We start from the raw sequence: 26,334 nt of genomic DNA on the forward strand, positions 1-26,334 counted from the left end.
TCCTCCACCTCACAAGAACCTTTGGCCTGCAGGGGCCGCTCTCATGCCAGGCAAGTGCGATGGAAACGGGCCCACACGAGGTGTCCCCGTCTATCCTGTGCCTCGGCATCCGGGAGTTCAGCATCTCGCTCTCCCTCTCCAATGGTCGGGAGCGGGCACAGTTCGGATTGTGACTCAGACGGACCGCTGGGCCTAGATACCCCGGGGTGTCGAGAGACAGTGGACAGCCTCATTGAAGCTGTCAATCAAACCCTGGGGGTGGAGGATGAGGTTGCTTTGGCGTCGAGCCATAAAGTGGCCTTTAAACAGAGTGTTTGGTACTCACCCAGAATTTGAGGACATAGTGCAGCGTCACAGAGAACGCCCAGATAGGCGCTTTTCAGGCCAAAAGACTATAGAGGCAAGATATCCATTTGCCCCGGATCTCTGTAAAAAAAGGACGGAATCACCAGTGGTGGATCCACCAGTGTCGCGCCTGGCCTCGAAGTCTCTATTGTCAGTACCGAGTGGCTCGTCCATTAAGGACCCCACTGATAGGCTCATAGAGAGCTTGGCTCGATCAGTGTTTAAGGCATCAGGGTCAGCGCGCTCCCCCTCGTTTGCGGCGACGTGGGTGGCCAAGGCCATGATGTCATGGTCAGAATCATTGAATAGGGCCTTGCAGGATAGAGACCTGCCGGCGGAGGTGTCAGAGGTCGCAGCTCAGATTGCTATGTCTGGAGACTACTTGATCAATACTTCCTTGGATGCGGCCAATTGTGCGGCATCTGCAGCCGCTAACGCAGTAGCCATTAGGAGAGCCCTTTGGTTAAGATCTTGGCGAGCCGATTCTATCTCTAAGAAGTTTTTGACTTCCTTGCCCTATCGGAGGCCGCCTGTTTGGGGAGAAGTTGGATCAGCTCATCTCCAACGCAACAGGAGGAAAAAGCAGCTTCCTCCCGCAGCAGAAAGTTAAACATCCTTTTCGCCAGGCCCCGGCATGGTTTCGGGCCTTTCGCAGCACTGGATGGTCGACGGCCACCAGTTCGGCTGGCCCAAGTCGCTCCAACCAAGATAGGGAGCGACAGGTCCCATATAGACCCAATCCATTGGGGAGGATGCGCGTGCGCCAGCCCAGGTCGAGAGGAACCAGGACTCGGAGCACGTTGTAAGCGAAATCAGCAAGGTAGGAGGCCGCCTGCTTTTCTTTCGCCATGTCTGGGTCGACGTAGCACACGACTCATGGGTGGCGGAACTGGTGTCTTCGGGGTACAAGATAAACTCTATCAGGTACCCCCCAAGACTGTTTTTTCTGTCCCGACTTCCCAAGGTGAAGTCCCGGGCAAAGGCGTTGCTGGGGGCCATCGATTCACTCCAGTCCAAGGGGGTTATAGTTCCCGTACCAGAGCACAAGGGGGCTCAGGGTTTTTATTCCAACCTGTTCGCAGACACCAAAAAGGACTGGATGGTCAGGCCAGTTTTGGACCTGAAGCTCCTGAACAGATTCATCAGGGTAAAACATTTCAGGATGGAGTCTCTCCGTTCAGTTATCTCGGTCATGGTGCAGGGAGAGTACTTAGCCTCGGTCGACATCCAGGATGCCTACCTACACGTCCCCATTTTTCCGCCGCATCAAAGGTTCCTTCGATTCGTCATCAATGGCCAACACTTCCAGTTTGCAGCGCTGCCCTGGGGGCGGCTTCGGGCTAGCCACCGCCCCCAGAGTGTTCACGAAGGTAATGGCAGTCGTGATGGCTGTCTTACACTCTCGGGGCATAGTCATCTTGCCCTACTTAGACGACCTTTTGGTGAAGGGCCCCTCATTTCGGGCATGCGAGGAGAACGTCGGCATTACGCTGGATACGCTCTCCCGCTTAGGGTGGTTAGTCAACAGGAAAAAGTCATCCCTCGTCCCAGCCCAGAGGATTTCCCTTCTAGGGATGATCTTCAACACCTCCCGAGGGTCGGTAATTCTCCCTCAAGACAAAGCCCTAGCGCTCCAGCAAGGAGTCCAGAAGCTTCAGCAGCCAGTCCCTCACACCATTCGCTTTGGGATGAGGATACTAGGGAAGATGGTGGCAGCAATAGAAGCAATTCCGTTTGCCCAGTTTCATCTTCGCCCACTACAGCACGCCCTCTTGGCAGCTTGGGACAGGAACCCGTTTTCGCTCGATCAGCAGTGCCGGCTGTCCTTTCAGGTCAGGCAGTCACTGGGGTGGTGGACGGTCAGATCCTCCCTTCTTCAGGGAAACCTTTTCCCCCAGAGCATTGGCTAGTGGTCACGACCGATGCCAGGCTCCTGGATTGGGGAGCAGTTTTTCGCCACCACACGGCTCGGGGCCAATGGTCACAACAGGAGGCACGCCTCCCGATCAACTTGTTGTCCGGCGGGCGCTGCAACACTTTCAGCACTTCCTAGCAGGACGGCCCATTCGGATTCAGTCAGACAACACCACGGCGGTGGCTTATATAAATCATCAAGGGGGGACGCGCAGCAGGGCGGCCATGCGCTAGATAGGATACGTGCTTCAGTGGGCTGAGAAGAACCAGTCTGTATTATCGGCAGTCCACATCCCAGGCGTAGAAAATTGGGCAGCAGACTTCCTCAGCCTGCAGGAGGTCGTGGCGGGGGAATGGGCCCTGCACCCCGAGGTCTTCCAGCAGATTTGCCAACGATGGTGAACTCCGGACATGGATCTGATGGCATCCAGAAGGAACGCCAAGGTGCCCATGTACGTCGCTCGGTCACGGGACCCATGAGCGTTCAAGGTGGATGCGTTCGTTCTACCATGGAACCAGTTTCGCCTTCCATACTTAGAATTATAGAATCGTTGAGTTGGAAGGGACCTCCTGGGCCATCTGGTCCAACCCCCTGCTCAAAGTAGGATTCGCTAAATCATTCCAGTCAGATGTCTGTCCAGCCTCTGTTTGAAGACTTCCATTGAAGGAGAACTCACCACTTCTCGTGGCAGCCTGTTCCACTCATTGATCACTCTGTCAAAAAGTTTTTTCTAATATCTAATCTGTGTCTCCTCCCATTCAGTTTCATCCCATTGCTTCTAGTCTTTCCTTGTGCAAATGAGAATAAAGTTGATCCTTCTACAATATGACAGCCCTTTAGATATTTGTAGACAGCTATTAAGTCTCCTCTCAGTCTTCTCTTTTGCAAACTAAACACTCCCAAATCCTGCAACCTTTCCTCATAAGATAGGGTTTTCAGACCGGTCACCATTCTGGTCGCTCTTTTCTGAACTTGCTCCAGTTTGTTGATGTCTTTTTTAAAATGTGGTGCCCAAAACTGGACACAATATTCCAGATGAGGTCTGACCAAAGAGGAGTAGAGGGAAATAATGACTTCACGTGATCTAGACTGTATGCTTCTGTTAATACATCCTAGAATTGCATTTGCCTTTTTTACTTGTTTCCCCCATTGCCATTACTTCCGAGGGTCGTCAGGAAGATCAAAACGGAAGGGGTTCCAGCGATTCTGCTGGCACCAGACTGGCCCCGGCGGGCGTGGTACGCAGATATTGTGCAGCTGCTCACCGATGTCCAATGGCGACTGCTAGAACGCCCAGATCTACTGTCCCAGGGACCGATCTTCCACCCGAATATAGGGACCATGTGTTTGACGGCATGGCGGTTGAATCTTGGATTCTAACACAGGCGGGGTTCGAGCGTGAAGTGGTCGCTACAATGATTAGCGCCAGGAAATCTACCATCACACCTAGAAGATTTTCTTTGCTTGGTGCCGAGAGCGGGGGGTTTCGCCCCTGACATTCTCTTCCTAACATCTTGGCTTTTCTCCAATCAGGCCTAGACGCGGGACTAGCCCCGAGCTCCCTTAGGAGACAGATTCCGGCGTTGTCCGTCCTTTTCCAGCAGAAGATTGCTACTAATATGCAGGTGAAGACTTTCATCCAGGGAGTCTCTCATTTAGTACCTCCCTATAAGGCGCCAATGGGCACCTGGGACCTTAATCTGGTCCTGAGTGTCCTGCAAGAAGCTTCTTTTGAGCCGCTACATGATATTTCATTATCATTCCTCTCTTGGAAGGTGGTGTTTTTGGTAACCATTACCTCCGTGAGGCGAGTGTCGGAGTTGGCGGCGCTGTCTTTCCAAGCACCTTTTCTAGCTTTCCACAAGGATAAGGTGGTGCTTAGACCAGCTCCCCCCTTTCTTCCGAAGGTGGTGTCCTCATTCCACATAAATGAGGATATTGTCTTGCCCTCGTTCTGTCCGGCATCGGTGCATCGCGTGGAAAAAGCTCTTCACACGTTGGACCTGGTGAGAGCACTCAGGAGGTACTTGTCGCGGACGGAGCCTTTCCGACAGACGGATACGCTGTTCGTGCTCCCCGAGGGGCGCAGGAAGGGACTCACGGCCTCCAAAGCGACCATAGCCAGATGGATCCGTTTTAACTATTCAGGAGGCCTATCGCATTAGAGGGGCGCCGGTTCCATCAGGGCACACTCTACTCGGGCAATGGGTGCCTCTTGGTCGCTTCGGCATCAGGCCTCAGCGGAACAGGTATGCAAAGCAGCGACCTGGTCCAGCCTGCACACATTTGCCAAACATTACAAGATCCATACTCAGTCCTGGGTAGAAGGATTCTCCAAGCAGCGGTAGCGCACCTTTAAAAAAGAGGTGCATGTAGCTTGGATCGGTGAGTCAATCTCCCACCCAGGGACTGCTTTAGGACGTCCCACAGTATCTGTGTCCCCCAATGAGACGAAGGAGAAACATGGATTTTTGTGAGTACTCACTGTAAAATCCTTTTCTCCGAGACTCTCAATGGGGGACACAGCACCCACCCTGTTAGCCAAGTTGGCTCTTGTTTATTTAATTAATATGCATTTCTTTTGTGAATGTCAGGGTGGTTTTCTTTGCCAGACATATTGTTTTCTGCATTAAGGCTGATTGTTATTGTTCTCCTACTGCTTTTACAGTAAACTGGTTTCCGCCCGCAATCAGGGCAAGGGTGTATGCGGCGGGGGAGGAGCTAACCTTGTGTTGTTTGCCTAGTGTCAGCCTCCAGATGGCGGTAGCATACACCCACAGTATCTGTGTCCCCCAATGAGCGTCTCGGAGAAAAGGATTTTACGGTGAGTACTCACAAAAATCCGTGTATTTGTATTTCTTCAGAAATTGCTTGAAGCTCATGAGGAACAGAACAGTGAAGCGTATACTGAAGCTGTAAGTAACATTCATTAAAAAAAAAAATAATAATAATTTTTTTGTTCCTTGTCTTGATGTGGCTGGCCAGTTATCAATGAATGGCGCCCGGCAGCAAATACTTTATGCCACTTACTAATGCCATATTTGATTTATAGCTTCTCTCACTTGCGTGTATGCATAGAAGAGCTGCAAGCAAGAGTAGCGTACACAAAAATGGCAGCTCAGGGAAAGCCTCAAATACCTAAAATTTTACAGTGCATCACAAAGTGCCTATGAAGTAATGGACGGTGCTATTAGAGGCGCCCGATACACAGCGAACCAACACCTATACAGCACTGGGCAATAATGCCAGGAACACCAAAGATAAGTGATCAGTCTTTATCAGATAACTACCTAGATTAAGAATGATTCCTATGATGGGACAGGCGGACTAATCGAGATTATTACTGCATTACCTGCTTAAACACAATAATATACAATAGGGATGCAATTTTTCCTATTTGTTCCAGCACTAAGCACTTTTTTCACCTGAAAAAAACACCTACAAAAATGGCCAAAGCATCTAAGCCGAGGGTAAATGGGATATAATGGTTATAGTCAAGAAAGCAATTATTAAACCTATAAAGAAAGACTACAAAAGCCATAAATAATTTATAAACCTATAGCACTAGTATTGCCCTATAAAACATTTAAAACAAACATATGTATATACCGTATTATATGTGCGCGTGGAGACGCTATCCTACAAATACCAACCAAGAAATGTGCGCCTCTGCTTCCATCATTCCTATGACTCAAAATATATTGAAACGTGGATCCAAAATATGGCAATTAATACATAGTGTTACAGGGGCAGAAAAGAATTGCACAGGGTAAGAATGAATCCCCCCTGTGATCTTTTTATGTGGACATAGCAGGAATTAACCCCTTCCCGACCTGTGACACAGCGTATGCGTCGTGAAAGTCGGTGCCAATCCAACCAATGACGCATATGCTGTGTCATGAATTCAAAGCCCCCCTGCGGGTCGGGTGACTGGGATCACTGAAAGGTCACCCGACACGCAGATACAGGGGGCTTTGTACTTCACCCCGGGGCTATGATTGCGCTGATTGGCTGTTTGGCTGTTAAAAGTGAATCAGAGCGATTGTAATATTTCACCAATGAAACTTGGTGAAATATTACAATCCAGCCATGGCCAATGCTATTGCATGGCTGGAGACCCATATCCGACCCCCCACGACTCACGGGGCCGATCGGCCCCCGTTACCGACTGACGGCGGCAATGTGCTGCCGCCGTCGTCATCTGCTCCCCTCCCCCTTCCCTCTGCTCCCCCCACCTTCCGATTCCCCCCCCCCCGACCCCCCGGTACCTCCGATGTCCCGCTTTGGCTCCCGGTGTCTCGCCGTTCTGTACTATGGGTGCCGCCATCTTGGAAAATGGCGGGCGCATGCGCAGCCACTGCAGATTCGTTCATTCATTCATTTTGATCACTATGATATACTTTCATAGTGATCAAAATAAAAAAAAGAGTGAATAACCCCCCCCCCCATCCTTTTATCACCCCCATAGCCAGGCAAAAATATAAAATAAAGGAAATATTTTTATTTTTCAATTAGGGTTAGAATTAGGGTTGGAAATAGGGTTAGGGTTGGAATTAGGATTAGGGTTGGAATTAGGGTTGGAATTAGGGTTGGAATTAGGGTTGGAATTAGGGTTGGAATTAGGGTTAGGGTTGGAATTAGGGTTGGGATTATGGTTAGGGTTGGGATTAAGGTTAGGGTTGTAACTAGGGTTAGGGTTGGAATTAGGGTTAAGATTAGGGTTAGGGGTGGGTTGAGGTTGGGATTACGGTTAGGCTTGTGGTTAGGGTTAGAGTTGGAATTAGGGTTAGGGGTGTGTTGGGGTTAGGGTTGGAGTTAGAATTGAGGGGTTTCCACTGTTTAGGTACATCACGGGGTCTCCAAACGTGACATGTCGCCACCATTTATTCCAGCCAATTTTGCGTTCAAAAAGTCAAACCGTGCTCCCTTCATTCCGAGCCCCCCAACGTGTGCCCAAAGAGTGGCTTACCCCCACATATGGGGTATCAGCATGCTCAGAAAAATTGCACAAGTTTGAGGGTCTAATTTCTCCTGTTTAACCTTGGGAAAATAAAAAATTGGGGGCTAAAAAAATGATTTTTGTGGGGAAAAATGATTTTTTATTTTCACTGCTCTGCGTTATGAAGCACTTGGGGGTTCAAAGTGCTCACTACACATCTAGATAAGCTCCTTGGGCAGTCTAGTTTCCAAAATGGGGTCACTTGTGGGGGTTTCCACTGTTTAGGAACATCAGGGGCTCTGCAAACGTAACACGACGTCCGCAGACCATTCCATCAAGTCAGCATTTCAAAACATTCCTACTTCCATTCCGAGCCCTGACGTATGCCCATACAGTGGTTCCCCCCCCCCGACATATGGGGTACCAGCATACTCAGAACAAACTGGACAACAACTTTGGGGTCGAATTTCTCCTATTACCCTTGTGAAAATAAAAAATAGCGGGCTAAAAAAATCATTTTTTGAGGAAAAAAAATTATATGTTCACGGCTCTGCGTTATAAACTTCTGTGAAGTACCTGGGAGTTCAGAGTGCTCACTATGCATCTAGAGAAGTTCCTTAGGGGGTCTAGTTTCCAAAATGGGGTCATTTGTCTGGGAGCTTCAAGGTTTAGGCACACAGGGGTTCTCCAAACACGACATGGTGTCCGCTAACGATTGGAGCTAATTTTCCATTCAAAAAGTCAAATGGCGCTCCTTCCCTTTAGAGCCCTGCCGTGCGCCCAAACAGTGGTTTATGACCACATATGGGGTACCAGCGTACTCAGGACAAACTGGACAACATCTTTTTGGGACCAATTTACCCTGATACCCTTTGGAAAATAAAAAATAGCGGGCTAAAAAATCCTTTTTGAGGAAAAAAAATGATTTTTTATTTTCATGGCTCTGCGTTTATAAACTTCTGTGAAGCAGTTGGGGGGGGTTCAAAGTGCTCACCACACATCTAGATAAGCTCCTTGGGTGGTCTAGTTTCCAAAATGGGGTCACTTGTGGGGGGTTTCCACTGTTTAGGCACATCTGGGGTTCTGCAAGCGCAACATGACGCCCGCAGAACATTCCATCAAAGTCTGCATTCCAAAATGGTGCTCCTTCCTTTCTGAGCTCTCCCATGCCCCCAAACTGTGGTCCCCCCCACATATGGGGTATCGGTGTACTCAGGACAAATTGCACAACAACGTTTGTGGTCCAATTTCTCCTGTTAGCCTTGTGAAAATAAAAAATAGCGGGCTAAAAAATCATTTTGAGGAAAAAAAATGATTTTTTTATTTTCACTGCTCTGCGTTATAAATTTCTGTAAGGCACTTGGGGGTTCAAAGTGCTCACTATGCATCTAGCTAAATTCCTTGGAGGGTCTAGTTTCCAAAATGGGGTCACTTGTGGGGGAGCTCCAATGTTTAGGCACACAGGGGCTCTCCAAACACGACATGGCAACCGCTAAATATTCCAGCATATTTTCCATTCAAAAAGTCAAATGGCGCTCCTTCCCTTCTGAGCCCTGCCGTGCACCCAAACAGTGGTTTATGACCACATATGAGGTATCGGTGTACTCAGGAGAAATTGCCCAACAAATTTTAGGATCCTTTTTATCCTGTTACACATGTGAAAATGAAAAAATTGATGCTAAAAGAACATTTTTGTTGGAAAAATTAAAATGTCCATTTTTTCCTTCCACGTTGCTTTCATTCCTGTGAAGCACCTGAAGGGTTAATAAACTTCTTGAATGTGGTTTTGAGTACCTTGAGGGGTGCAGTTTTTAGAATGGTGTCACTTTTGGGTATTTTCTGCCATATAGACCCTTCAAAGTGACTTCAAATATGAGGTGGTCCCTAAAAAAATGGTATGGTTTTGTAAATTTTGTTGTAAAAGTGAGAAATTGCTGGTCAACTTTTAACCCTTATAACTTCCTAACCAAAAAAATGTTGTTTCCAAACTTGTGCTGATGTAAAGTAGACATGTGGGAAATGTTATTTATTAACTATTTTGTGTCACATAACTCTGGTTTAACAGAATAAAAATTCAAAATTGCGAAATTTTGCAAATTTTCACCAAATTTCTGGGTTTTTTTTTCACAAATAAACACAAAAATTATCGACCTAAATTTACCACTACCATGAAGCCCAGTATGTCACGGAAAAAATAGTCTCAGAATCGCTAGGATCCGTTGAAGCGTACCTGAGTTATTACCTCATAAAGGGACACTGGTCAGAATTGCAAAATATGGCCAGGTCATTAAGGTCAAAATAGGCTGGGTCATGAAGGGGTTAAAATCTCTCGCTAAGGACTTGGATAGTACTGATATATGAGCGCAGACCACTAGGCGGCTTATAGCAATCTGGAAGTGACAACCATAGAGGTCTGCAGGAGATCTCTGGTTGTCATCACAATTCCACCCACGGCTGTTAGAGGCACATGTCAGCTGTTCAAAACAGCTGACATGTGCCGGAAAAGATATAGGCTCAGTGCCGGAGCCCACAACAAGGGGAGGGAGTCCGACACTGCCACTGCCTACTTTGGTTTTACCATGTGGCAGCATTACATTCTCCATTATATCCTTGTATATGGTAGCATTCATATTTCCATTAATTGTATGCAGAGGGCCAATGGCAGATGCAGAAAAGCAGCCCCAAACCATGACATTGTGACCACCATTCTTCACTGTAGGTGTTTGATACCTTACATCAGTGGTCCCCAACCTTTTTTGCTCCAGGGACCGGCTTGAAGCAAGACCATTTTTCCATGGCCCGGCAGGACGGGGATGGAGGTGTGACAGGGGCGGGGCTTTGGTCATAAGGGGGTGGGGCTATGGACGCGGTTGTAGTTTAGCAGTGCATACTTATCATTTAATTATAAGATTTTTAATGTGACTCAACTCACCATAGGTTTTGAATGAGTGGGAGCACCTGGCTTGTTTCTCTGTTTCAGTGGGAGCACCGGGCTACTTCTACTGATGACCGTCACTGCTAAAGATGATTGGAACCTACAAGGAAATGGAGCATTGAGCACTTAAGAAAAATTGTACTGGAGTACTGTACATGCTGATTATTTTCTAATCATCAGAAAATGTATGTGTGGTTCCCCCCATCCTGTCCAGCTCTGTGTGACTGCCCCTGTTGTATGCATGGCTCCCCTGTCCTATCCTGTATACATGGCTCCGCTCCCACTCTTTCTCCCCTGTATGCATGGCTCCGCTCCCACTCTCCCGGCCTCCCTTATATATGGCTCCGCTCCCACTCTCCCGGCCTCCCTTATATATAAGGCACCGCTCCCACTCTCCCTTATATATATATATATATATATATATATATATATATATATATATATATATGGCTCCGCTCCCACTCTCCCTCCCTTGTATATATGGCTCCGCTCCCACTCTCCCGGCCTTCCTTATATATATGGCTCTGCTCCCACTCTCCCTCCCATATATATATATATATATATATATATATATATGGCTCCGCTCCCACTCTCCCTCCCCTGTATATATGTCTCCGCTCCCACTCTCCCTCCCTTGTATATATGGCTCTGTTCCCACTCTCCCTCCCTTGTATATATGGCTCTTCTCGGCTCCCCCATCATACTTACCCTCACGTCGCTGACCTTCCTTCCCATCGCTGAACTTCCCTCCCTGCATCTCGCGCGCTTCAGCTCCTGTGCGGAGCGGTCACGTGCTACCGCTCATTAAGGTCTATGAATATGGATGCCACGCCTATGGGAGATGAGTGGCGTCCATATTCATGACCTTAAATGAGCGGTACACTTGATTGCTCAGCGCTGGATGAGTATCAGCTGCTGCACCGCCGCCGGCTCCCCTTCTGTCCGCGGACCGGCAAGGGCACTGCAATGGCCCGGTGCTGGGCCGCGGACCGGTGGTTGTGGACCCCTGCCTTACATGATTACGTTTTACAATTCAGATGTAGATATAATGCTTAAACACAAGTCGAACCTTCCAGTTCTCTGCAGAGATGAAAGGCTTCTTGACTGGAATTCGTCCATTCAACCCTACTACTGTTAACCGTCGCACCACAGTTTGGCGACTCGCTTTGACTCCATATTCTTCATTTCAATCGAAATCTGTGCAGCACATTTATGACATCAGATACTGACTGTTTCTTAATGATCTGATCAACTTTGGAGGAAGTTTTCTGTGGTCGTCCACTTCTACTCAAGTGTTCCATAACTTTTTTCTTTCTTTATTATATGTGACACTTGACTCTGGGAGCAGTTGAATTCCATAGCTCCTCTCTTTGGCTTTTGCCTGACTTCACTGTCAGAATAATAAGCTTCCTGACATCTGGTGATAAATTTGGCTTTGTCTTTGCCAAGTTTTAACTAAAAAAACGCGCACACACAGAATTTTTTGTAGGCAAAATTCGACTACCCATGATAAAATATGTAAAACATTTGGCCCAGCAAATGTTGAAAACTAACACATAAAGGGATAAAATGATGTCCAAATTTGTTACCAAAAACAAATCTCCAACTTGGCAGATTGATTTCCCAATGCATCCTAATGGATGACAAGTTGACGCTCTCTTCCCTAATCCTGCGGTAAAACGGAGATAAATGCGTTTATAGACTGAACGCTTACGTACACGTTCATAAACAATTGCTTTATTCTATCAATGTATGTGAACTAAAAATGTAAGAAACTTTGCAACAAGTTGTAATAAAAAAAACCCCTATTGTTTTGTTTCGTTAGCCCCTATGCAGACTGTGGCTGTGCTAGCCTTGGTGGAGTACACAGAGCCAAATTCATTAAGGGGCGTACGTTTCTGTGCGCTGTGCCAGAAATGCTTCACCAGTCAGGGTTTGGAACAGCATATCTGGAGCAGAAAATGCCAGCAGATTTGATGAATTTGACAGGGGGGTGTAGCTATTCCCCTGCCCTGGGTCCTCCACAGTGCTGCCAGTTTTGGTGAAACTGTTCCAAAGTGGCATGAAAACGCCAAAAGTCGCAACAGTTTATTCCAGTTCCACTTTGCTCAAAAATTTTATGATTTTTCAAAGCTTTTACATCATTTCTGTGGCATAAAAGTTTTATGAATTGGCCCCTATGTGTTTATTTGATAATGGACAAATTCTGTGTAGTGTAATCCTGCAGTTTTGTGGTCTCGTTGTGTTCAAATACATTTGGTAGGTTAGCCGAAAGTAGAACAATTGTAGAGAGGACTTTGACAGCAAGATCAGACTTCAGAGTTTGTTACCATGAAACAGTCTGCGCAGGAGCTTCAGCAACAGTCTGCGCAGGAGCTGCAACAATAAAACCGGTAACCGGTAGCAACATTTTTAGCCATACCTATTGCAAAGTTAGGATGTTTTTATTAATGCTACTACTTTGATAGAATTTAAAAAAAAAAAGTATTTAGTCAGCCACCAATTGTGCAAGTTCTCCCACTTAAAAAGATGAGAGGCCTGTAATTGACATCATAGGTAGACCACAATTATGAGAGTCAAAATGAGAAAACAAATCCAGAAAATTACCTTGTCTGATTTGGCAAGATTTATTTTTCAAATTATGGTGGAAAATAAGCATTTGGTCACCTAAAAACATGTAAGATTTCTGGCTCTCACAGACCTGTAGCTTCTTCTTTAAGAGGCTCCTCTGTCCTCCACTCATTACCTGTAGTAATGGCTCCTGTTTGAACTTATCAGTATAAAAGACACCTGTCCACAACCTGAAACAGAATTAAGGAAACAACCGCACTCAAACAATGCAATAATTTGCAAAATTAATTCATATTTATTTACAAGTGGAAGTAATACCACAGCAGGAACAAAAAAATTTTGTGAAGATAGGATGACGTTTCAACCCTACCAGGGTCTTTGTCAAAACCTCACTGGATAGTGAATAGGTTCAACATAGAATTCTAAAGAGGATCCCCTTAAGAGATCAGTATGGGGAGACAGTGCGTCTCCTGCTTTCCTTGTGGTGAATTAATTTTGCAAAGTATTGCATTGTTTGAGTGCGCCTGTTTCATTTTTTCTATTTTACTTTGGGTTCACCCAAGTTCAGCCAGCGCCTCTTACCTAAAGCAGAGTGTGCTTCATTTTTCTCTTTCCCGCAACCTCAAACAGTCACACTCCAAACTCCACTATGGTGAAGACCAAAGAGCTGTCGAAGGGCACCAGAAACAAAATTGTAGCCCTGCACCAGGCTGGGAATACTGAATCTGCAATAGGCAAGCAGCTTGGAGTGATGAAATCAACTGTGGGAGCAATAATCTGCACCAGATTGGTGTGGGGTGGTTGTGTTTATCAGTAGTTGCACCTGTGCTGCTCCTTGCCTTTATTAGTGGAGGCCTGCTGCATCCTGCCATATGTGCATTTGTCATCAGACAGGGTTTTGGGAAGGTCATATCTTGTGGTATGAGTTTTTTTTAAATTTTTTCTATGTTAGCTGCTAAAAAAAAACTGATTACTCTGTCGCCTAATTGGGGGACACAGAACCTTGGGTGTTATGCTGCTGTCCACTAGGAGGCGACACTATGCATAATCTGAAAAAGATTAACTTTGGCTCCTCCTCTGCAGTATACACCCCTGGACGGCGTCAGCCTTCTCCAGTTTTTGCTTAGTGTCGCAAGGAGGCACACCTTTTTTCTTCCGTTTTTTTCCCTTTTTTTCACGGAAATACAGATGAAGAAAAGTGGGTCTCCAGCGAGACTCCCGGCATGGCTCCCTCCTCGGTCCCCTATTAGGGGTACCCGGTTGAGGTCGAGGTGGTTTTTTCCCCATGTCGCTCCCTCCCCAGTCCTTCGGGTCCTGGTTCGAGGTCGAGACCCCCCTCCTTCCCCAACCCCTTTAAGGGGTCTGGGTTGAGGTTGAGGCAAGGATGAAGACCCCCTGACGGTGACAGACGCACCCTCCCTAATCCCCGCAGGGGCTATTAGGTTGAGACGCCTCAGGTAGGGTCGGAGATCAGGCAGCATTCCGCAGCTTCCAGGGACCCCAGGCCGGCTGAGGGATCCTGTGAGGGCCGGGGGAGGGTGCGGACTGGATGGCACAGCAGAAACAGGGCTTTTGCTGCGTCCCTGTCTCTGCAGCAGCAGCGGCTCCATAGCCCTTCAGGGGCCCCCCAGCCAAGGCCATCCTAGCTTGGGCCAAAAGACTACAGGAGGGTCTTCAGGCTTCAAATCCTGAACTCTCGGACCAAGCGGTCCAGATGGCAGTGGTAGCAGACTACATGATTCATGCAGCCCTGGATTCCGCCAGAGGTGTAGCGGGAATAGCATCAAACGCCATCACGATCCGACGCATCCTCTGGCTGCGAGAATGGAAAGCGGATGCGGCCTCAAAGAAGTCCCTCACGCGACTTCCGTATTCTACTGGTAGACTTTTCGGCGAAAAGTTGGACACCATGATAGCCAATGCCACCGGGGGTAAGAGTACCTCTCTCCCTCAACTAAAACCGAAACGCACGTTTAAACGAAGAAACCAGACGCGATTCCGATCCTTTCGGAATTCCTCGGGCTGGTCCGTTTCGCGCCCAGTGCAAAACCGCAACCGTTCTCCACGCAGAGACAACCCACGGACGCAGCAGCGACCGGACAGGGCTTGGCAGTCGAAAGCAGGCCAAGCGAAACCCAAGGGAGGAAAACCTCAGAACTTCACTTCATCATGACTCGAGACCTCCGGAAGACACCCCACCAGTAGGCGGCCGACTTTTACTCTTTCAGCAAGTCTGGCTGCCTATTACAGAAGACAGGTGGGTCAGGGAAATAGTGTCTTCTGGATACAAGATAGAGTTCACTTCCGTTCCACCGAACCGGTTCTTCCTTTCTGTTCCTCCAACACCACCAGAAAAAGCTCGTGTTTTCCACCAAGCGGTTTCCTCTCTCCTTCAATCAGGAGTTGTGGTGCCGGTTCCCGCGAACGAGAGATTCCGAGGATTCTACTCAAATTTTTTCGTAGTCCCCAAGAAAGGAGGTGGCGTCTGACCCATACTGGACCTAAAACAGCTCAACAATTGCGTACGGGTCCGTCATTTCCGCATGGAGTCCCTCCGGTCCATCATTGTATCCATGGAGCAGGGAGAATACCTCGCCTCCATAGACATACAGGATGCGTATCTCCACATACCAATTGCTCCCGCCCACCAAAGGTTTCTCAGGTTCGCGGTCAACCAAAACCACTACCAGTTTGTCGCCCTTCCGTTCGGACTCGCCACGGCTCCAAGAACGTTCACCAAAGTCATGGCGGCCACCATGGACGTCCTGCACTCAAGAGGCATTCTAGTCGTCCCGTACCTGGACGACCTCCTCGTCAAGTCTCCCACTTTCAAAGACTGCGAGGTCAGTGTCTCAATCACTCTAGACACTCTGAGTCGCCTGGGATGGCTAGTCAACCTACAGAAATCGTCGACCATCCCAACTCGGACTCTAACATTCCTGGGAATGGTATTCGACACCACCAGGGGCCTGGTGCTCCTTCCCAAGGACAAGACACTGGCCATCCGTCTGGGAGTTCGCACACTCCTTCGCAGTCCTCCTCGATCTCTCCGGTTTGCCATGAGAATCCTCGGCAGGATGGCAGCAGCAATAGAGGCAGTGCCATTTGCCCAGTTTCACCTCAGGGTCCTTCAACTAGCCATACTCAGATCTTGGGACAGGAACCCCTTCTCCCTCGACAGGGAGTTCAGGTTGACGTCATCAACCAGGAGGTCCCTGCATTGGTGGCTCAAACCAACCTCGCTTACACGAGGGAAGCCATTCCTCTCAGGACAATGGAAGATCCTGACTACCGATGCAAGCTTGACAGGCTGGGGGGCGGTGCACCTACATCACAGGGCACAGGGCAAGTGGTCACCGAGGGAAGTGACATTGCCCATCAATGTTCTGGAAATCAGGGCCATTCTCTTGGCACTGAGAGCCTTTCATCACTTGCTTGCAGCCTCGCACATACGGATACAGTCGGACAATGCCACGGCTGTGGCATATGTGAATCACCAAGGCGGGACCCGCAGCGCCCAGGCGATGAGAGAAGTGGCTCATATCCTCCGCTGGGCGGTAGATACAAGGTCGGTACTTTCTGCGGTACACATTCCGGGTGTAGAAAACTGGGAAGCCGACTTCCTCAGCAGGCAAGGAATGGACTCGGGGGAGTGGTCTCTCCATCCCGAGATTTTTACCAGATCTGTCAATGCTGGGGAACCCCGGATGTGGACCTAATGGCATCCCATCTCAATACCAAGGTTCCCAATTTCATGGCCAGGACACACGACCCACGGTCGCTCGGAGCGGATGCCCTGGTCCAGGACTGGTCCCAGTTCCGACTCCTGTACATTTTTCCACCCCTCCCCCTAATCGCCAGGGTCGTGAGGAAGATCAAGCAAGAGGGAGTTCCGACCATCCTCATCGCGCCATACTGGCCCAGACGTACTTGGTACGCCGACACCGTCTACCCGACCGCCACGACCTTCTGTCTCAAGGTCCGTTCTTCCACCAGAATTCAGGGGCCCTCAATTTGACGGCATGGCCCTTGAAACCTGGATTCTAACCCAGGCAGGTTTTTCACCGGCAGTCATTGCAACTATGATCAGGGCAAGGAAGCCTGCCTCCGCCAAGCTCTATTATCGTACCTGGAGAGCCTTCTTTTCTTGGTGCGAATCTCATGGACAAGTCCCACTCCCTTATTCCCTCCCGAAGGTACTAGGTTTTCTTCAATCGGGCCTAGATGCCAAGCTATCCTTAAGTTCGCTTAAGAGTCAGGTGTCGGCGCTTTCAGTCCTTTTTCAAAAGCGCATTGCTATTAAACCGCAAGTAAGGACTTTCATCCAGGGAGTTTCCCGATTGGTTCCTCCCTACAAACGTCCGATGGATACGTGGGACCTCAATCTGGTCCTGACAGCATTGCAAGCTCCACCCTTCGAACCTCTTAGAGGAGTTCCACTCTCCATTCTGTCTCAGAAAGTGGTTTTTCTAGTGGCTATCACCTCGTTACGCAGAGTGTCGGAATTGTCAGCACTTTCCTGCAGACGACCTTTCCTAGCCTTTCACCAGGACAAGGTGGTTCTCCGCACGGTACCATCCTTCCTTCCGAAGGTTGTGTCCAACTTTCACCTTAACAAAGAGATTTCACTGCCTTCCCTTTGCCCGGTTCCGGTCCATAGAGTGGAGAAGGCTCTGCATACGCTTGACCTAGTCAGAGCATTGCGGATTTACGTGTCCAGGACTGCACCTTTCCGGAAATCCGATTCCCTCTTCATTCTTCCGGAAGGTAGTCGCAAGGGGTTGCCGGCTTCCAAGGCTACCCTTGCCAGGTGGATCAAGTCCACCATACATGAGGCCTACCGACTTAACAGTTCCCCTCTTCTGGCCGGTATCACGGCACACTCTACACGGGCAGTAGGGGCCTCCTGGGCCATTCTGCATCAGGCTTCGGCACAACAAGTGTGCAAGGCGGCCACTTGGACTAGCCTACACACGTTTCCGAAACACTACAGTGTTCATACCCAGTCCTCAGCGGATGCGAGCCTGGGTAGACTGGGTCTGCAGGCGGCAGTACCCCAAGTCTAGGGGACTGTCAGCACAATATTCGTCCACTGCTTCCCACCCAGGGACTGCTTTGGGACGTCCTAAGGTTCTGTGTCCCCCAATTAGGCGACAGAGTAAAGGAGATTTTTGTGTACTCACCGTAAAATCTCTTTCTCTTAGCCTTTAATTGGGGGACACAGCTCCCACCCTGTTGCCCTTACGGGCCGTTGTTTCCTGTTGAGTTCTCATATTGTTCTTGAGCTCGTACATAGTAGCCTTCTTACAGGCATGGTTATGTTATTTGGTTACGTTCCTCCTTATGCTTTGGCACAAAACTGGAGAAGGCTGACGCCGTCCAGGGGTGTATACTGCAGAGGAGGAGCCAAAGTTAATCTTTTTCAGATTATGCATAGTGTCGCCTCCTAGTGGACAGCAGCATAACACCCAAGGTTCTGTGTCCCCCAATTAAAGGCTAAGAGAAAGAGATTTTACGGTGAGTACACAAAAATCTCCTTTTTATTGAAAGAGCAACACACAGCCTAGTAAGCGACTCAATGGTGGAATTAGGGTCTCAACTTGCTCCTCTCATATTATGTAGCAAAAAACCTGCTGACTAGAGATGAGTGAATAAATTTGAGCAGAATTGATTTCTAAAATTTTGCAAAAAAATCCCGCAGATTTTGTGTAATTTGATTACTTGCGGATCCTGCAAAATGGCTCACCTCTCCAACCCCTCCACTACACCCCGCCACCCATCCAGACCTCTCGCACTGTGTCAGATTTTCGGGTGTCATGGCGGAGGAGCCAGAGAGGTCAGCGGAGGGGGGAGTATAACAATTTTAATTTTTTTTTACATATTACGTTTATTCTGCTGTGTGGCTGAAAAAGTTCCCAGAGCCTAATAAGGGCCATTATATTATTCTCGGAGAATAACTTGCTTTCAAAACGAATTTCCCAGGAAAAAATAGTGTGAATAGGAGAAATCAAATTTTGCCTGATCTGCTCATCTCTACTGATTACGGATCCTCTTGTTAATATAACTTTGTGGATAATAATGCTTATATAACAGGTGATTTTTTTTTTTTTTTAATAATTTTTTTTTTTTCCTCCCACATGTCAGGTGAAGGAGTTTGACTCAATATCTCGTCTGGACCAATGGCTGACAACCATGTTACTCCGCATCAAGAAATCAATCCAAGGAGACGGCGATGGAGACTTGAAATGAAGAAGGGGATTGCAGGGAATTCATGTCTGGTCCTTCTTTGCTTCAGTCTCTGCAGTTTCAATTTACTTTTCCATTTCGGTGCCAGTCTAGTCTGTAGTACAACACGATGTTAATGGCTGCATGTCGTCGAGCACTGAAGGGATTTCATAGCAAATTAATTATGTAAAATGGAGGAGGATGTAGGGAATTCTGGTGTAAAGCCAATAACTGAATACGTGTCATTACTATTCTTTTACCATTTCTCCCGAGTCTCTGCACAGTGGAAGCGGCCATTATGTGACCTGTCCTAATAGTTCCCATGCCTAAGGCTCACCGGCCGTGGGTTAGGAACATATAAGTAGAGGAACACAAGATCGTCATTCTCCAGTCAGTGCCTGGCTGGTGGTATGGATGAAATCCGAGATGGTTCTCTATATAAATTTACTTTTACAAAAATCTGATTACTAAAGCAAAAGGAGCCAGAGAATGAGAGCAACTGCTGCCAATCCAGTAGAAAAAGTGAAGTTTTCGACTTTTTGCTGGTTTGGATCTGAACCTAGAGTAGAAAATTAGTAATAGAACACTCTTTCCTCTATTTTTTGTTTTTCCCGCACTACTTTTAAGATTTTTTTTTTTTAAAGAAATAGATTGCTAAAAATGATGCTGCTTTAGGCCAAGTTCACACTGGAGTCCAGAATTCCTGTAAACAGGTTCGCTGATGGAAACAGGCTTCTTCTTGGTTATCCATCACTTTTAACAGTAAAAAGCACAGCAAACGAACCTGGCGAATCCGCAGTGTAGTCTCTGACACAATTGTGAACCTAGCCTTACGTAGGCAACGTAGCACCACAACATGGCTCACGGGTTAGCTGTGGCTACTGATTCTGGATAGCATCACTTAGAAGGCAGAGCAATTGTCTTATCCACCCTTAGTCATACTCAATATAAGGGCTTATCTGTTTAGTATTCCAAATAAGGCTGTACAATAAGATGTGTGTAATGTAGGTATCTCAGTATATTGTATGTGGTCATATCACTGATTACGGGGGGGATGATATTCTTGTATTGTGTCCCACCTTCACAGCACTGTAGCTCATTTTTCATTTACCGTAACTTACTTGGAAATCTGCTTCCATAGATTTAGTCTTGGTTGGGCGGAAATGATGTAAAAAGCTAATGCTATATCAATTACTAAAATTAATTCTATAAATATATTAAAGAAGATAATGGTTCAGGTGTAGACTTTAGGTAGAATTGTGTCTGATGTATGTTGTCCGCATGTGTTTCTGAATTAGGTTAGGGCCGCATGGTCAAGTAACGCATTTCCCTATAGAAAACGTCAGCTACCTTCTTGCCATTGCAAAAACAAACCTGCTTACATGGGAAAAGATGAGACGTAAGCCAGCCTTTACCATTGACTTGGAGCCCAAGCCCTAGCCTTCTTTCTGGTGTCAAAAGATCCTCATGGATTAAGCTGCTCTGAAAAACGCTAATCCTTCCCATAGTGGTCAATCCGCTGAAAGCAGAAAGCTTGCGGGAGATTTAGAAGCTAAGTGCTCCATTATTCAGGCTCAATTTGTGCCAAAAACTTAATTTATTGCGTTTTTAGATATTGTTCACTTTGATAGATTTGAGTGTGGCTTAAAAATTGATATGGGTTAAAGGGAATCTGTCAGCAGGTTTTGCTACCTTATCTGAGAGCAACATAATGTAGGGACAGATACCCTGATTCCAGTGATGTATCACTTAGTTTACTGGGTGCAGCAGTTGTGTTACAGAGTTTTTAGACATAGCTGAGTTCTGAACGCTGCCCCCGGCCAACCCCCACAGTTTTTTGTGTACATTGGCAGCTCACTGTCAATAGACAATCAGAGGAAGGGCAATGGCATGGGGCAGCTAGTCTGGGCAGTCATAATCTCCTGGTGATAAAACATTCATTGTATAGAAACAGACCCAGCCGAATAAGTGACACATCCCTGAAAGCTGTGTCCCTGCCATTATCTCATGCTGTCCTTAGACTACTTAGAAACCTGCTGACAGCTTCCCTTTAAATACCTTAAATTGCATCATCATGTGTCGCAAAATCTTAAACTTAAAGAGAATATGTGACCATGTCAAAAGTGGCCAGATTTTGCTCTTACTATGGTGAGGAGTAGGAATAAAGTATCAAATGTTTCTATGTTTTTTTGTTTTTTTTTTCTAATCTGCCATACCATTCTGGAGATACAGGCCTTTGTATCTCAAGCTCATTTTATGGTCTTGGTTCACTTGATTCTGCGGAGAGAACATGAAGAGCAGCTTAAAGACACCGCTCTGAGAATTTTGTGGGACAACCTAATTGGGGCAAACCAACTAAATTATCAGTAAAGAAAAAGGCCGATATCTCGATTGGTAAAAAACTTTATCCTTTCTTCTACTTCTCCCTACAGTAAGGGTAGGCGCACACAGTCAGTAAACGCTGTGGGTTGTACGCTGCGTACCTCCGCAGCAGCCAGATGTTACAGCATAGTGGAGGGGATTTCAAGAAATCCCATGCCCACTATGCGTCCATAGACGCCCGCGGAGACAGACATGTGGCACGTCCTTCTAGACTGCAGCATGTCAATTTATCTTGCAGAGACGCGAGTCTCCACAAGATAAATTTCACCCTTACAATGTATTGGACATGGTCCTTGCGCACGGTTCAATGAACACATGTGGAGTCCCCAACGTTCAAAAGCCAGCAGTGCGTCCAAAGCGCTGCCAATTACTGACACACACCCTTAGAGCAAACACTGCCCACTTTTGACCTGGTGACATGTTCTTTTTAAAGGGACTCTGTCCACACAGAATGACTGGCGCTCGGTGCATCATAGCGAGGACAGGCCTTTGCACCTTCCCACCTTCTTGTTTTCCATCTATCTCATCCCTTCTCTGGCTGTATCAGGGCCGTCAATCTAAGAAGGGTGGAGATAGAGGGGAAACAAGCAGGGGGAAAGGTATAGTTTAATATTAGGCCCTGCCATGACGCACCGACTCCTGCAGCCATTTTGTGCTGGTGAGTCCCTTTAAGTTTAATATTTTGTGCCAAATGATGGTGCTATTTGGGGTATTATCTCATATCACTGTATGACAGCTTTATGTATGGAGCAGCAAGAATAAAAGAGCAAAAACTGTCTTGTGACCTGGTGGCAGGTCCTTTTTAGGTGAGGTAATCAAGGGGTGACTTCAGGAATGGAAAGAGTCCGAAGATATTGAACAAGATGTTTCATTATGATAAATCTGGCACATCTTCTGCCTTTCTGGCTTCATTTAAGACCGTAATTGTCCCCTACTGACAGTCTGATAGGTGGGCCAACAATATATTAAAGGTGTTGTCTTGTTGCTTTGTTCACCTTTCTCCTGCCTCTCAGCTTCCTGCTTACACTGAGCTGGTGCATACCCGATTGACAGTTCTGACCAGCGGCATTGTCACCTCCCTGGCCCAAACTCCGCACTCTTCGATGTTGAAACCAGAGGCAGTAAGTTGCAATGTTACTTAATTTTGCAAGCCGTTTGCATTTTTTTCTCATTTGAGATGAGACAACCCCTTTAATAGCTTATTTGTGCAGTAAATAAGGCAAAGTATTTGAACTTATGGATCTGTTTCCTTATAAATGTTGCAGGCTGAGCTTTGATTTTTGAATGAATTGTGCAGACCTAGCCAATCAGATCACCAGATTTATTTTTCTTCAGTATGATAAATATTGTCTGCTTTCACTGTGCATAGGCAGCAGGCAGACTTGACCATGTTCATATGAAATTCTTTCAGGATACAGTCATTGCTCTATTATTTTATATGACCTGATTTACGATACAGCAGAGTACGTAATAAGATTTTATTTTTTATCTTCTAGTATTTGTATGTGCGTTTTTCTTATTTGTTTTTGTGACTCACATAGCACAGCCCATTTTATACTTGGGACGTCACTTCTGGAGCCTCTGACTGTTTCGTACTTTATTGACTTTTGTGAGATTTTTTTCTTTTACGTGGTATTTTTTCATTTATGATCAGAAAACAGTATTTTTGCACAGTTGTGAGAATATATGCATACTACTCCGTGTCACAGTAAAATGATGCAATAGTTTTTCTTTGTAGTCTTGTGTCTCGTCCTGTGTGTCTTAATAAACTAAGATTTTATGGATATCTTATTATATAGTGAATGGCATGTGTCAGCTGTTGTGCAAAATGTCCTGCTGCAGTTTCCAACCTATATAAAGGACAATCTGTCTTCCTTCTCGGTGTATAATTCTGTAACCAATATCTAATACTCTAAGCAGGAAATACTGTGTCTTTTGTGTGCACATTGTACAGTTAATAAAGTGGCAATATGCAACAGCAACAAATTGTGTTTTTCCTTCCTTTGCTTCCTACACAACAATCAAGCCTGGAGTATAGAAAATATTAGATGCCGAAATTAAAAGGGACATGTCAGGAACCAAACCGGTATTCACCTTCAGATATTGGCGTAAATAAGGGTTAAAGTGAACCCGTCACCAGTTTTTTCATGTCTGAACGAAGACTAGCATCGGTGTCTATGCTGCACTCCTTATAGGGGCATATAACCCCCTGACTCCTTCTGTATACCATCCAAAAACCTTTTGAAATTTTCCTACGCTCTATGTAAATCCTGCTGGTCTGGTCCAATAGGTGTCCTTGCTTAGGCATCTATCCCTCCTCCTGGCTTCTGATTGACGCCGTTCTACTCGGATTGACGTGGATGACGCCTCCTCCTGCGTCATTCCCATAGCCAGGTGAAGTCTAGCATCTGTGCAGAGACATCGCCGTCTTGCGCCTGCGCACTTTATTCTGCCCTTCTATGGGCAGAGCCTAAAACATAAGGATACATGTGGACTTATGTTTTAGGGTCAGGCCACAGAAGGGCGCATGTGGACTTATGTTCTAGGCTCTGTCCGCAGTAGGGCAGAGAAAAATGCTCAGGTGCAAGGAGCAGGAAGACGGCGATCACAAGTTGGGAGGAGGGTTAGACGCTTAAGCAAGAACTATCGGGCCAGCAGGATTTACAGAGTGCGCGGGTGAGTTTAAAAAGGTTTTTCGGGGGAGTCAGGGGATTATATACCACTTTATGAAATGCAGCACAAGCATGGATTAAAGTGCTAGTCTTAGTTCAGACATGAAAAACTGGTGACAGGTTTCTTTTAAAGGGATCCTGTCAGCAGGATTGTGCGGAGTAACCTACAGACAGTGTCAGGTCGGCGCCATTATACTGATTAAAATGATACCTGGGTATTCTCACACAGCATTTGGAAAGAATTCTAGCGACTATTAATTCTTTCATATGGAATGGGAAAAGGGCTAGGGTAGTGACAGATTTTATATAAAATTAAAAGAAATGGAGGTATTGGCCTTCCTAACATTAAAGCGTGATTATTTCTCCTCTCTGATCAAACACAGCTCATATTGGTTAATAAAAACACTTAGCCAGCCTGGACGCAATTACAACTCATATTAAACACTTATTACCCTCTACAGGAAATAATATTTAACCATTTATTTAGGGCACAATCTTTTTTACTCCTCAGTCTCTGATTTTTCAAGCATTAATTTATGCTTGGAAAACTTTAGCCAAATCAGATAAGAGTCATAATAAACAGGATCAAACCGCAAATTTTCCAATATCTTTACTAGCTCATATTTTCAAATTTGATTTTCCAGATAAATTGAAACTATCCAGTGTTAAAAAAAAGAGATGTATTTGATGGTAATGACTTTTTACCTTTTAACATGATTAAGGAAAAGTTTAATTTAACGCCTTCGGGTTTCATGTTCTACATAATATAAAAGAAAACATCCGAGAGTTTATCCGCAGTAAGACATTGAATGAGGAAATAATACTACTACTAATTAAAAACATAAGTAATCTTTGTGGAGCACTAAAAACCTAAATAATTTTAACAAGGAAACTACATTTTGTAAGAATTTATACTTGTCCCATTGGGAAAAAAGATTTAAATACGTCATTAAGCTTAGACAAATGGGAAAAAGCTATAAGACTTTCAAATTCATCGAATATATCAATGATATGAATATATCAATGACATGTGACCCAGAGAAGCAGGAGGATCAGGAGGCAGTCAGCACCCATACTCCTCAGGAACCAGTACCAGGCTCTCACGCAGGAAACCAATGAAATACATCAGGATAAGACTTTGCCCACAAACAGCAACCTTGCACGCCTTCAGAGTCCTCCTGGATGGAGAAAGAAAAATGTTGTGAAGAAGAAACGGAGAGTGGTGGTCATGGGGGATTCCCTGTTGAGAGGAACAGAGGCCGCTATCTGCAGACCAGATATAACTTCAAGAGAAATGTGCTGTCTTCCAGGTGCAAACATTAAAGATGTGTCTGACAGGATATCAGGACTCTTCAAACCTGCAGATGACTACCCATTCCTGCTACTACATGTGGGGACAAATGACACCGCAAGAAACGACCTGGAAACCATCTGCAGAGACTTTGAAGACTTAGGCAAGAAAGTGAAAGAACTGGGAGCGCAGGTGGTCTTCTCTTCCATCCTCCCAGTGGATGGCCATGAAACAAGGAGGTGGAATAAGATTCTGCAGGTGAACAACTGGCTACGTCGATGGTGCCGTCAGCAACGATTTGGATTTCTGGATCACGGAGTGAGTTACCTTTACGATGGACTACTTGCTAGAGATGGGGTGCACCTTACGAAGACTGGAAAACATGTATTTGGAAGTCGTCTTGCTACACTTGTAAGGAGAGCTTTAAACTAGAACAACATGGGAAGGGAAGCAAAAGACCAGAAAAAGCCATACACCTGACAAATGCTATTGAGAACTCTGCTATTAGAAGTGGAAAGGAAGAACAAAGACAAAAGAATCTAATTAATAAAAATATTGGAGAAAGAGAAACCAATCACAAACTAAAATGTTTCTATACTAATGCACAAAGCATGGGCAACAAACAAGGAGAATTGGAACTACTAACGCAGGAGAAGAAATATGTCATTGGAATCACTGAAACTTGGTGGGACAATACACATGATTGGAATACAAGACTAGAAGGATACAACTTATTTGCAAGTAACAGACTTGATAAACGAGGAGGAGGTGTCACATTGTATGTTAGAAACGCGTATATCTGCACAGAGATTGAAGCTTCAGAGACTGGGAGTTTTGTGGAAACTTTGGGTACGAATACAAGGACAGAACAATGGAAAGGACACCATTGTAGGCATTAACTACAGGCCGCCTGTGCAACCTGAAGATATGGATGAACTCTTTATGCATCAAATGGCCAAGTTCTCCAAAAAATATGACATAGTTGTCATGGGAGATTTCAACTATCCAGATATTTGTTGGGAATCTCTCTCAGGCAAAACTAACAGGTCAAGGAAATTC

The 26,334-nt window shown here is 46.1% G+C and overlaps 1 protein-coding gene across 1 annotated transcript in view; it reads left to right on the top strand.

Annotated features, from left to right (window-relative positions):
• LOC141057327 (beta-soluble NSF attachment protein) overlaps window positions 1–23,298 on the top strand; it is a 72,201-nt gene extending 48,903 nt beyond the window's left edge. The window contains exons 10-11 of the mRNA XM_073553886.1: window positions 5,125–5,175; window positions 18,850–23,298. Coding sequence (XP_073409987.1) covers window positions 5,125–5,175; window positions 18,850–18,954 — 156 coding nt within the window. The 3' untranslated portion in view covers window positions 18,955–23,298. The remainder of the gene's footprint in view (window positions 1–5,124; window positions 5,176–18,849) is intronic.
• Window positions 23,299–26,334: the final 3,036 nt, after the last annotated feature.

Source organism: Dendrobates tinctorius, unplaced genomic scaffold (assembly GCF_039654945.1).
Source record: "Dendrobates tinctorius isolate UK_male_01 unplaced genomic scaffold, ASM3965494v1 ptg000203l, whole genome shotgun sequence".
Classification (NCBI taxonomy): domain Eukaryota; kingdom Metazoa; phylum Chordata; class Amphibia; order Anura; family Dendrobatidae; genus Dendrobates; species Dendrobates tinctorius.